Source organism: Balaenoptera physalus (assembly GCF_965194825.1).
Source record: "Balaenoptera physalus genome assembly, chromosome: 12".
Classification (NCBI taxonomy): Eukaryota; Metazoa; Chordata; class Mammalia; order Artiodactyla; family Balaenopteridae; genus Balaenoptera; species Balaenoptera physalus.
The window spans coordinates 3,013,867-3,026,514 of NC_138897.1; the positions used below are offsets into that span (position 1 = coordinate 3,013,867).

The 12,648-nt window shown below is 49.6% G+C and overlaps 2 protein-coding genes across 2 annotated transcripts in view; one reads left to right on the top strand and one right to left on the bottom strand.

Annotated features, from left to right (window-relative positions):
• The window catches only part of LOC309639759 (uncharacterized protein), a gene marked incomplete at its 5' end in the record, with an annotated part of 34,372 nt that extends 26,724 nt beyond the window's left edge, over positions 1 to 7,648 (bottom strand). Inside the window, 3 exons of the mRNA XM_082417357.1 lie at positions 34 to 297; positions 1,782 to 1,858; positions 7,566 to 7,648. Of these exons, the coding sequence (XP_082273483.1) occupies positions 34 to 297; positions 1,782 to 1,858; positions 7,566 to 7,648 (424 nt within the window). The remainder of the gene's footprint in view (positions 1 to 33; positions 298 to 1,781; positions 1,859 to 7,565) is intronic.
• LOC309640301 (uncharacterized protein) lies at positions 382 to 6,819 on the top strand (the record flags this gene model as incomplete). The annotated part of the gene is made up of 5 exons (XM_082418768.1): positions 382 to 408; positions 1,079 to 1,783; positions 1,956 to 2,018; positions 2,425 to 2,575; positions 2,662 to 6,819. The coding sequence occupies 5 exons, from the start codon at positions 382 to 384 to the stop codon at positions 2,691 to 2,693; spliced, it is 978 nt and encodes a 325-aa protein (XP_082274894.1). The 3' UTR covers positions 2,694 to 6,819.
• Positions 7,649 to 12,648: the final 5,000 nt, after the last annotated feature.

Genomic DNA, 12,648 nt, shown 5'->3' on the forward strand with positions numbered 1-12,648 from the left:
CGACACTGGAGCCCAGCGCACTGACAGACTCACTTCGGTGCTGTGTCGCGGGACGCCCACGGCCCTCTCGCACTTCGCACCAGGCGAGAGCAAACCCTGGCCGCCGCGCAGAGACCCTCCGCGCCGTCTGCACACACGTCCCCAGCCCGCGGCCCGCGAGGGCTGAGGCTGCTGCCCGGCTCCAGTGCGGGTCGGGTCCACACGGCTTGACCGGATCTGCTGAGGGAGACCAGGGCCTCGGGGGAAGCTGCGCAAAGCCCTCGGCTCCCGCCGGGTGCTCGGGGGACAAAGAGGGGCCTGTGCGTCAGGCCTCCCTCCAGCCAGTGGGAGACACACCCGGAAGCACCTTCTCCCACGCAGGCCGCACCTGTGCCAGCCGCGATGCTCCCGGCGCTGCGGCCGCGCGGAGTGCCCGGCCCCTTTGTCACGCTGCCCCAAACCCTGGGGAATCTAATCCAAACGTTACTTTTCCCTGGCCGCATAGCCAGGTCTTTCCCAACTTTGAAAGGGTTAGCTGGAAAAAAAAAAATCAAAGCCAAGTTTTGGGATTAAATTTCCTGTGTAGCTTCAATCCATTACAACGGAAATCCAGAGGGGAAAAAAGAAATAGGAACAAGCTTCTTCGGTACTTTTCGCCTGTGCCCCAGTGAACCCGAGGCACCCCTCACCCCCCCCCCCCCCAGAGCCAGGGAAGATCTGAATACTGTGATTATGACAGACTGCATTGGATACATTTTCTTTTTTAAGATAAAAGTTTTATTTCAGAGAGAAGCACAAAGCCGCCACTGTCGTGAACAAGCTAGGGCCTCGAAGGGACTCAAGGACCTTCCAGAGGGGAACAAAAGGCACTGGCTCTTGATTAAGGAAAGTCATTGGTGGCCCAGCCCCTGGGCCTCTCTGTCCCTCCTGCACTCCGGCCCCTGGGCTCTCACTGCAGAGTTCTCCTGGGGGCGACAGCCCTGCTCTTTCCCTCTCAGACCCCTTACTCTTGCTAAAGCACCCCCAGGCCTCAGCGTGCCCCTGCCCCCGGCCGTCATCCCCGTTACCCACCAGGGTCCTTGGCCTCCTTAATCGATAGAAATTGAGAAGAGGCCAGACAAGAAATTCAGGCAAGGCTTTATTGGGGCCCCTGCTGCAGCACGAGGGAGCAGAAAGAGTAACAGGTTCCGTTGCTGGCTCACTCAAGTGGGGCGGAGCTGGCTCCTTGCACGGGGTGGACCGAGGGGTGTGTCCAGGGGTCGGGCTGGAGGGCGGGCTGAGGTGGTCCGCCCACCCCGTTGGCGGTGTTGAGGGCAGGGGGCATGCGCAGGACCCTGCTTTTGCTCCCAGCTCTTCAGAAGTGGCAGTTGAGCTTTTCTGGTCTTTTTGTATCTTGTTGTCCGTAATTTGCCCCAGCTGCCCATGCACGCAGTTATTTTTAGTCCCTTATAGTTTCTTTGTATTTTGTTACTGGAGGAGAAGTTTGTCCTGGTGCAAGCACTGCAGCAAAGGGTCCCAGGTCCCAGGTCCCAGCCTGGCTCACCCCTGCAGGACTGGGTTCACCTCCTGGGTTCCTACGAGATTCTCCCCATCACCCCGTAGAGCCCCAGCCTTGACCTTCCTCCATGCTTACCCTGGCCATTGCCAAATTGGGGGGACCCCCACTCTAACATTCTGCCCTTTCTCTAGTTCACCCTCAGCTCAAGTCCCAGAGCCATGTAGCCTGCAGGGGAGGGCGTCCTGGACCCTCACGCTTCCAACTGCCCTGAGTCTCTGCAACCAGGGGGGTCCTCCATCCTCACAGGTGGGCTCTACCGTCTGACCGTCTAACTGACACCAGTCCTCCCCGATTTTCTCCAGGTTTCTGGAATCTCCAGTCCTGGGCAAAGGAGGCAGAGTTCTCTGACTGCTGGTTCAGGGAAGTGATTAAAGCCTGGCTCAAAATTCCTTCTCTTTTTTACCCCTCTCTCCACCAGTTATCGTCCAGAGATGTCGTTTTTATTTTCAGCCCAGGCCCTCGTTCCTCTTCTTCCTACAAAGTGAGCACCGTCTCCAAGCCTTAAACAAGCAAACAAACAAAGAAGGACCTTCCCTTTCCCTTCACCACCAACATCTTGAAGGGAACAGTTTCCAACCTGCTTCGGCTCTGTTGACTTAGACCCCTAGAATCTGGCTTCTAACTGAATCCTTCCGTCCTTGTACGAAATTGCTGTCTCAGGGAATTCCCTGGCGGTCCAGTGGGTAGGACTTGGTGCTTGCACTGCTGAGGGTTCAACCCCTGGTCAGGGAACTAAGATCTCACAAGACACGTGGCGCAGCCAAAAAAAAAAATTTGCTGTCTCAAAGATTAGAGTAACTGAATAGCCTATGTTTAGTTTTAATTTGGGTTTAGTGTTCAATGGGCAAGTCACTGTGTCCATCCTTAACCACCCCTGTCACCTCCAGGACACTCATCTGAAAGCAGCCTCCTTGTGGAAGGGGTGGTGTGTCCTGGAAATACCAAAGGCCTCCAAGGGGACAGGACCAGAAGTGGGGTTTAAATCCAGGTATAAAACCAGAAGTGTAGGCTCTGGGACACCAAACCTCTCAATCCCAGGTACATTAGTTGTCTATTGCTGCATAACAAAATATCCCCAAACTTAGAAGCTTCAAACAATGAAAAACATTTATTGTCTCACACAGCTTCTATGGGTCAGGAATTCAGGACTGGCTGAGATGGTGTTCTGGCTTGGAGCTGCTGCAGAGATTGCATCAAGATGTTGCTTGGGGCCATGGTCACCTGAAGGCCACGTCCAGGACCGTTGACTCACATGGAGCAAGCTGGTCCCCCATGGTGTGAAGTCGGCACGGGGCTGTTCGTTCATCCCCACAACTGGCGGCTGTCTCCCTCCAGAATTAGTGATCACAGAGGTCAAGGCAGAAGCTGCAGTGTCTTCAAATACCACACCAGGCACATCACAGGACGTCGTTTCTGCATTGCGCTATCAGTTACACAGCGTGGGTGGGATTACCAAGGGCGTGGATACCTAGGGGCAAGGTAGGTCAAGGGCCATTTGGGGGCCCCAGCAGGTGAAATGAGCCTCTGGAAGGCGGAGGGAACACGGCTTTATAGGACTACCTAATTCATAGTTTTCAAACCTTTCTTTATCTCTTTTTTTAAAGCGGAACGCTTTTATCGAAATCCCTTATATCAGAATCACAGTTTATATACAAATAAAAGTAGAGCCTCCCTAGCTCAAGCCACGCAGCCTGCTGGCTTCCCTCCCCAGCTGCCCCTTCTCTTCTCCCCTGCACTCCCCTCCCCACCACCATCAAGTGGTCCTTGAAGCTCCTCCAAAGGACAAAGATTTCAACCCAGAGAGTGTGAGGAAATGGGTCCTGCCTGCACCGCTGGGGCCACTGGATGTTAGGAACAGTTTTTGGAAAGCAATTTGGTGACAGCTATTAAAATTTAAGTACACATGTCCTTTGTCTATCAGTTTTACTTCTAGGAATCCATCCCACACATAAACTTTCATAGGTGCACAGAGATGTAGGTACAAGGCAAAATTGTAGAAGCACTTAAATGCCTGTTTATAGAGGACTGCTTACAGAAATGATAGTACATCAGGCTATTATGCGCCCATTACAAAATGAGGGATTTTTACATGTATTAATGTGGAGACATCTATTGTTACATTAGAAAAGCAAGCTGCAGAATACTACTTGCAGTTTGATCCTGTATATGTGCACATATAGACTTCACGGTCAGAAAGAATTTCTGGAAGGTGGTAATGTGGTTTCCCTTTGGGAAGTGAGAGCAAGGAATATGTAGGTCAGTGAAGGGATCAAGAGATTTCTTTTTTTTTTTTTCCGCCTCACCGTGTGGCATGTGGGATCTAGTTCCCTGACTCAGGGATCGAACCTGGGCCCCCTGCAGTGGAAGCGCGGTCCTAATCGCTGTACTGCCAGGGAGTTCCAAGAGATTTCTATTTTAACTTTACACCATTTAATATTTTTTCAATTGCTTCCGACCACCTTATGATGGTTCACTTTCTTCTGGTGAAATACAATTCATATACCATAAAATTGACCATTTCGAAGTGTACAATTCAGCAGTTTTTAGTTCACTCATAAAGGTGTACAGCTATCACCACTAGGACTTCCAGAATAAGATGGACTAATTTTACAATAAACGTTGTTGAAGTAGCATGGGAAAGTCTTTGATTGTTATCTCCTGGTGTCCACGCTCGCTTTGGTGGGCAGGTCACTTAAAAGGACTGCCCGTGGAGGGGCAGCGGCCGTCACATCCCCACTGGGACCTCTCCCCACACTTCAGACTTTTGAAACTCCTTCTGGAGGCCGCCCCACTACCTCATCACACACTTCCATCCACAGGTGCTCACATTGTGTATTTTGTTTGCCGGGCACCTCACTGATTCTGGGTTTCTCTCCACCAGCGGCCGTCGCGCCGTTCATTACCGATGGTCACAGCCAGTGATTTTAACCAACCCCACCACTGACCATCCTCATGTACGTTCCTGGGCATTGCGGATCCTCCTAGGGACCGCGCCACGGGTTTTCTCAGCCCTGAGAGCAGGGAAGCAGGGAACACTGCATAGATCCACAACAGGAGGAGGAGGAGGGATTCACCAGCACAGCCCGGAACCTACCCTTCCTCCATCACTGCTGCGAGAGCGAGTCAGGATGACCCTCTCTCTTCTGCTTCACTCCTCAGGTCCCTCGGATCTTCGTGGCTGTGTCACCTTCCTTCACAAGTTCGGTCCTGAAACCGCTGGTACAGTGTTTGGGAACGCGGGCTGTCAGAAGGCCAGGTTATCCTTGGTCAGACCCTGGCCTTTTCTGTCTTGACTGAGCCTTCCTTTGGTGTCTGGGTTCTCCCTGGTGACAGCCACAAACCCCCCATGCCCGAGCTCTCCATATCGGGGCTCAATCCCTCCCACCAACCAACATCTTGGCTTTCCCCGAGGGCCTACTGCATTCACGTCTGTGGGTCCCTTCCCCGGGCCCAGCTCCAACGCAAGCCCTGGACCAAGGCTCTGGACCTGTGGCTAAAGGCATTCTCCCCTCATTACCCTTTCACATCGTACACTGAGCCCCTAGTCTGGGAACTATTGGAGCATTAAGCCCCTCCCTGGAATCACCAGATCCCAATCTTATTTCCACATTCCTACACCAAGTATATAAATGTGCTTGGATTCGTAATCCTGGTGCGTGCAGAGGCTGGCCTGACGTGTCACTAAACAAACCCAGAGAGACAGCGACCACTGCCTAGTGGTATCTGACGCACGGAGAGACCGTGTGCTGTTTATAAACGCCACGTAGCACGTAATGAAATTGCAGAACCTATGAGGCTCAAGACACTTCAATGGGTTCTGACTCATCTTGGTGCCTGTTTGCAGAATCTTAGCAGAAAATTTACTTGAGGAAACAGAGAAAAAGGAACTCAGAACAAAATAAAATGTCAGTGAAACAAAATGTTTTTGCTTGTTCATCTTCCAGCCAGGAAGACCCCAGCAGGACTAACTGATTTCTTGTACGTTTTTGAGGGCATTTGTATAAATTCAAGGGTAGGAATCATTTTAGACAGAAGAGAAACCAGAATATATAACTACTAATGTTTCAGTACTATCAAATTAAGTTCAGATTGTTTTGGTTAGTTTACTTCCTTATCTTCACACAAGGGAAATCAAGGGAAAACTTTCAAGGGAAAATCTGGGCCCCTAGACCTCATCATAGTGGGTTGCCGGTTTTCTAGACCCTCCTTTTTGAGATTGCTTTTGCCCATCACTGCAAATTTAGCTGATACCTTTTCTTTTAACCTAAAATTATGCAGGCTCTCTCTGCTCCTACACAGAAGAATGCGAGCTGCCTCAGCAACGCTGAATTGTTTGTTATATCTTTTTCTAAATTTAAAACCAAGAAACAGAGCTCAGGTGACTGTAGGAATGGAAGCCCTCAAAATTGCTTTTGTGGGGACTCTCCTGGCAGTCCAGTGGTTAAGACTCTGCACTCCCAATGCAGGGAGCCCAGGTTCGACCCCTGGTCAGGGAACTAGATCCTGCATGCCGCAACTAAAAGATCCCGCGTGCCTCAACAAATAACCCGCATGCCGCAACTAAGACCCAGCGCGGCCAAATAAATAAATCAATAAATATTTTTAAAAATAATAAAATAAAAATTCCAAAGACCTTAAAGATATTGCTTTTGCATCCAGAGGGGAGAGACATTGGATCCCCCAGTGGGCTCTGTAGACAGAAACAGGCAAGTGCCGGTCAGCTGTGGTTTTCTTTGGGGAGCAGTGCAGACTCTCCTTTGCAAAACAGAGACTCCGCACACCTGACTCGGGAAGGAGGGCTCTGCAGAGATGCACACGCACCCAGTCGCAATCCCTGCTTCCGCGCTCCTCAACTCCCTCCCTTGTATTTATAGGGAATGATATCTTTTTATTTTTTTTTAATTAATTAATTAATTAATTTATGGCTGTGTTGGGTCTTCGTTTCTGTGCGAGGGCTTTCTCTAGTTGTGGCGAGCGGGGACCACTCTTCATCGCGGTGCGCGAGCCTCTCACTGTCACGGCCTCTCTTGTTGCGGAGCACAGGCTCCAGACGCGCAGGCTCAGCAGTTGTGGCTCACGGGCCCAGTTGCTCCGCGGCATGTGGGATCTTCCCCGACCAGGGCTCGAACCCGTGTCCCCTGCATTAGCAGGCAGACTCTCAACCACTGCACCACCAGGGAAGCCCGGGAATGATATCTTTTAAAAGCCTGTGGGTGAAACTCACGCTCAGCATTGAACCTGAAATGTGGTCCAGCACTGTGACCCGAGGCAGAATCCCGAACTCCTCGCTCGTGGTCCCTCCTCTTCCCGCTTCCCTGCTTCATCCCCTTCTGCATCCTCCGCGCTTCTTTCCTGTCCTGGGTCTCCCCCACCGCCTCCTGTTCTGGAACTCATGTCACCATCCACAGCAGCTCCTGCTCCCACAGGCCTCCTGACAGCCCTCCTGGGATGGGACGGGGGAGCACGTCGTCTTCACCAAGAACTGCCCAGCGCCCCCCATGGCCAGGCACATGTGTCCTCTTCCACAAACGGGAAACCGAGGCTTGGCAAGGTACTTGCCCCAATCTCAGCTCAACAGAGGCCGAGTCAAGACTTGAAATCAAATCAAATCTGTCTTCCGATTCCGTGCCCTCCACTTTTGCCCTATGACCTCTGGTTGGCTGTGCATTTTCTGGAACAACTGCAGCTACAACGTAGTGAGCAGTCCTTCGGTACCAGGCACGGCCTTTCTGGGGGCACCGTGGTCGCCTTCCCCTCTCCTTTACAGACAAGACGGCGGGCTCGTATGGCTGCGCTTGCCTGTGACAGCCCCGCTGTGAGGGGGAAGGTGGGCTGGTCCTGGATGGCCGGGCGCCAGGCTCCAGGCTCTGGGCTCTGCTCTGCCTCTCTTTGCCATGAGCGAAATCTCATCGCGTGGAGACCTGGGTACCAGGCCACAGTGGAAAGACCGAGCGTGCAGCCGGGGCTCCGTCACTACCTGCCCTCCTTGAGTCTTGGTTTGCTGGGCAGCAGAAGAGGAGGGTCTCACCTCCCCTGCACGGTCATCGCCCGGTTGCCCCCAGCAGGCTTCTGGGCACTTAGCAGGCGCTCATGAGCGTTAGGGCTCTGCATCGCGCTCTCTGACAACCACCCTGCTCGCGGACGCTCATTCTTCGGTCCCTACCGCCGTCGCTTTTTCCAGAAGGACTTGAAATGTTTCGCAAGTTCCTAAGGGGGGAGCTAGCAGGGTCGAGGGAGGGCACTGGTTGTAGCACCATAGAGAACGCCCCTCCCTGATGCCCTGGCGGCTAAATGCCACCGTCAAGTTCCCTTTCTGCACCATGTGGTCCCCCCAGCCTGCGCCCACCCGGGCTGCCCGTCCTTCTGCGTCCCCAGTGCAATGACCCTGGGCTCGGAGGGGGCCCTCCTGGGAGCAGGTGACGGGCACATCACAGGCGTCGGTGTTAATATTGGGGCGGGACTGAATGGCACCCTCTTCCTCTCCACATCCCCACTTCTCTGGCGGATACGTACCTAAGTGTGGAAGAATCTGTGTTTAGAGCCTGCCTTCTTTGAAAAGGCTTTGGTCAAGCTGTCTGGGCGGTAAGGCTGGGAGGGGAGCTGGGGCGGGGTGCAGCACCCCGGGGGGGCAGGGGGCCTTCCCCGTGCTCCTGGGGGCGCACTGCCTGGGTCTCCTGTTATCTTCACGTTTCTCTTCCTCTTCTTTCCTTTTCTCTTTGCTTCACCCAAATTAAGTGCCCACGATCCTCTACTCTAGTCCACATACACCAGTATGGAGATCTCTCTCATCCCAGTCCACATATACCAGTATGGAGATCTCTCTCATCCCAGATGGAGGAAAGGATTCTGTTTCCGGTGCCTGCCCTTGTCTGGGATAATCAGCACAGCCCGAGACTGGCCAGGACGCGAGAACACTGGCCGCAGGGGCACCGGCCACCAGCCGGAGGGCGCAGCTTCAGACACGTTGGCACTGAGCACCAGATGCCTGCATTAGACATCTCCCCGTGCTGCAAAAATACAAATCCCAACAACAGTAACTCCGTGAAAGTCCCCTCCACCGACCCACACACGGGCATGCGCGCGCGCACACACACATCGCTTTTCTTGCATAATTTACTCTTTCCTCTGACTCACAGCATTTTTCCCTAGTGCGTAACTGAAACCAAACACCTCCCATTACACACCCTGGGAGCACACAACTCCTAAAGAGAGATGCTCGAGTGCTTACATGGTAAAAGTATGTAGTCATTAAAAGTAATGTTTTGAAGCCAGAAATTACTTATGCACTGACAGTTTACAAAGGGAGACGTGAACACCTTTTTTTCCCAGTTATTCACAATAATGTCCTACTGTTACCATAGATACAGATCCACCGAGGATGGCAGACTCCTTCTCAGAGATCCGTCCACTCCATCAGCCCCAGGTCAACAGGGGGGCATGTGGAAGGGGGAAAATTCGGGGGCCACAGTCAACCAACCCCTCCAGCTTCCCTGTTTTCAGTGGGTGGCAGCTGGACGTCAGGGGACTTGCAAATGTGGACTCGTACGAGGTTGGCAGAAGTGACACACTCAGAGGAATTGACCCCGACTCGAACCAGGGCATGCCCCCCTCCCCCAGGCTCTGCTCAACGGGCAAGCCCTCGCTTGGCCGGTCTTGTGCTCCCCTCCAAAGGCAAAAGCAGCCGTGGTTTTTAAGACTTGAAATAATGCACCACCGTGGCTGTAACACTGTACTGACTCTTGTCGTTCTGTATTCAATGTATCGTATTCTCTGGGAAAAAAAGTCATTTCAGAACAAAACAAAACAACAAACACTGGGCAAGTTAAGACCCTCTGGAATTAAATACAAGCGGAATAGCCAAGGCTTCCAGATGATGTGACCAAATGAATAGAAAAGCATTCAGAAGAATAGGGCAAATTCAGAAGTCGGTGGGTCCAGGTGAACATGGACCCCAAGCTCTAATTCTGGGTTTTGCTTTGAGCTGTGAGCTTCGTCACTTAGTTCAAAAACCCAAGAGTTTCGTGTTCGTAATAAATGTATCATGTTGATCACCCATTACAGCTTGCTTCTTATTCGTTTATCTGCTTAATTAAGTCTAGGACTACGTATTTGTGGCGTTCAAATTTGCCCTTTGAAGTGATGAAAAAGTTTTGGAAAAGGGTAGTGCGGATGGTTGCACAACGTTGTGAATGTAATTAATGTTACTGACTGTACACTTTAAAAAGGTAAAATGGGGCTTCCCTGGTGGCGCAGTGGTTGAGAATCTGCCTGCTAATGCAGGGGACACGGGTTCGAGCCCTGGTCTGGGAAGATCCCACATGCCGCGGAGCAACTGGGCCCGTGAGCCACAACTACTGAGCCTGCGCGTCTGGAGCCTGTGCTCCGCAACAAGAGAGGCCGCGACGGTGAGAGGCCCGCGCACCGCGATGAAGAGTGGCCCCCGCTCCCCGCAACTAGAGAAAGCCCTCGCACAGAAACGAAGACCCAACGTAGCAATCAGTCAATAAATAAATCTTTAAAAAAAAAAAAAAAAAAGGTAAAATGGCACCTTTTATGTTTATATGTCTTGCCACCCTAGAAAAAATATTTTAAGTAGCCACCCAGAGATCGAAAAAAATGTATTTTTTTTTGCTTAACTGAAATTAGAAACAGAAAAGGAAACCTGAATGATATGGTTGGTTAGCATGTATTTTGTTAGATGCGCGTAACAGAGATCACTTTATTTTGCCCACAACAATTCAAGAATAAAATGAATTGATTTACCTAAACAAACAAACCTAAGTTGCCCTTTGAGTGCCACGGTTGGAAACAAACAACAGAAGGCAGTTATCTGCCCAGTGGAGGGTGCTTCTCTTTCTGCTGTGTTTTAAGGTCTGTGAGGCTGTGTTGCCCAGTGGCCCTGGGGCAGGGATGCTCAAGGTTTCAGGTGTTTGGCCCCAGTCCCTGGGGGATGACTCCACCTGCCCCATCACCTGGGCAGCTAGTGCCGCTCTCTCTGAAGGATGCCATCCAGGTGACCCACAGCTGCCCTTAATAAAGGCCAGTTGTGTCTGAACCTGGTCAGTATCGCTTCGAAGGGTCCTAAAAAGGCAGGGTTGGGAGGTGGGGTTGTGCGGACCCTTTGCTTCCCCCAGAGGGGCTGGAGATCCGATACATGGTCTGTATACCTAGACCGGCGTCTCTCTGAGATCTGCGTAGAATATCAGAGATCTATTTTCACTCCTTCCACCAACTCTCTTCCAACAAGAAGCAGAAAAAGAGTTTGCTAAGAGTGCTTAGATGTTTAAACTTACATAATTGAAATATTCTACTAGATACCATGACATTCTCCATAGATCCTGGCAAAGTCTCCATTACTAGTGAAGAAAGTGAAGATGAACATCTGAATAGAGGAGAGATTGTACTGATTATAATTCTCCGCTTCACATTCCTGGGCGTTTACGGAGGCTTTTTCTACGAGTTTATATTAAAGATGCTCCTTGTGAATGTGACTGCTATTTGCGTATGTGGACATTACTGAAAAGGCTAAAATGGGACCAATCCTTCCTTCCATTGAGTGTATGCATGAGGATTTTAAAAAACACAGAATATGCTCGGAGAACAAAATCCACCCACGTTAACGCCTTGCTGTGGCTGTACACCACCCACTGTGTGCAGCGATGTAACCTGATGGGTGAAAAAGATACCGACCTTTGGTTTTCAAACGGCAGTTCAACACCGACACTAACCAAGACCAGGAAAGGGTGTTTCATGGTTAATGGCCATTTGTCCTGCTATTAGGAATTGTAAAAAATGGTTAAAATATGGACAGATGGAAGTAGAAGAATGGATGGGTGGACAGATAAATGGATGGATGCCCAAAGACAGCTTGGTAGACGTTGAGCTTTTTAAGGAACGTAACTAATTGTATTTGTAGTTTTTTCAAAACAGGCCATTTCTTCATCTTTTAAACAGTTCACTAGAATTCAATCAGTACTACATAACAATGGTAACAATGGAAAAAATATACATATATACCACGTTGGATCTAGTGGGGAGGCATTCCGACAGCAGTTTCCTGATGTATTTTGTGATTTGGGAGAACTTGCTAAAAAGCAACATTTTAAGAAAGTAGAAATCTTTTCCAAAATCACATCTAAAATCTGCTTTTGTGGTCAACTTTATTTAACTTCCTGATTTAGGGGGGAAATGTAGATTTTAGACCTCCTTAGAAATTATATGTAATAACTGAATATATTTTAACTCTTCAGATGCACTTATAGCAATTTGATATATAAGAAGTTACTTTGAAGACAAAAGTTGTTATGCAAATGATAGAATTAAAACTCTATTAGACACAAATGAATTCCCATGTAGTTAAGCTTTTCAAAGTATTAAGGGATCCAGGCTTATTATTTTTGTTAAAATATTGTTTTAGGCTTTATCTTTCCTAATTAAAAGATATATTCTTGTTTATCCACATGCAAAAAAAAAAAGATGCATATACTTGACTTTAACATTAAAATTGATACTCTATGTAAGCTATTTTGCACAAATTCCTTACCAAACTAGATTTATCTATCCCAAGATGATAAAACAAAGAAGGTGATTGGGGGTAAGATGTTGTGGTTTATTAGTGCAAGCCTTGGGCTGCGAGGGGGACTTTCAGAGCACGCATTAGAGTTTCAGTCATAGATCAGAGGAGAAAACAAGATGGGTAATTATGAATTATTTTTAAGTCTGTGAGCCCCTTCAAGACAAGGCTTGTGTCTTTCCTTTATCCCAAATCCCAAGATACAGGATGACCCTTCAAAAACGTTTAAAATATGGATGGATGGATGGATGAACAAAAGGATGTATGGATGGATAGATGGATGGATGGGTGGAGGGATGGATGGGTAAATGGATGGAGGGATGGATGGGTAAACGGATGGAGGGATGGATGGATGCACCAGGACAGGTTGGAAGAGGAATGAAACCTATCAGACTTGATTGATCAGTGGCAGCTTACAAATGGAAAGGAAATTTACATTGAATATAGAGTTATTCAACGTACTTAACAACAGTTCTCAAAGCATGACCTATACACTACGTATGTAAAAAAAGATTGGGGCATTTGTCAAAATGCAGAC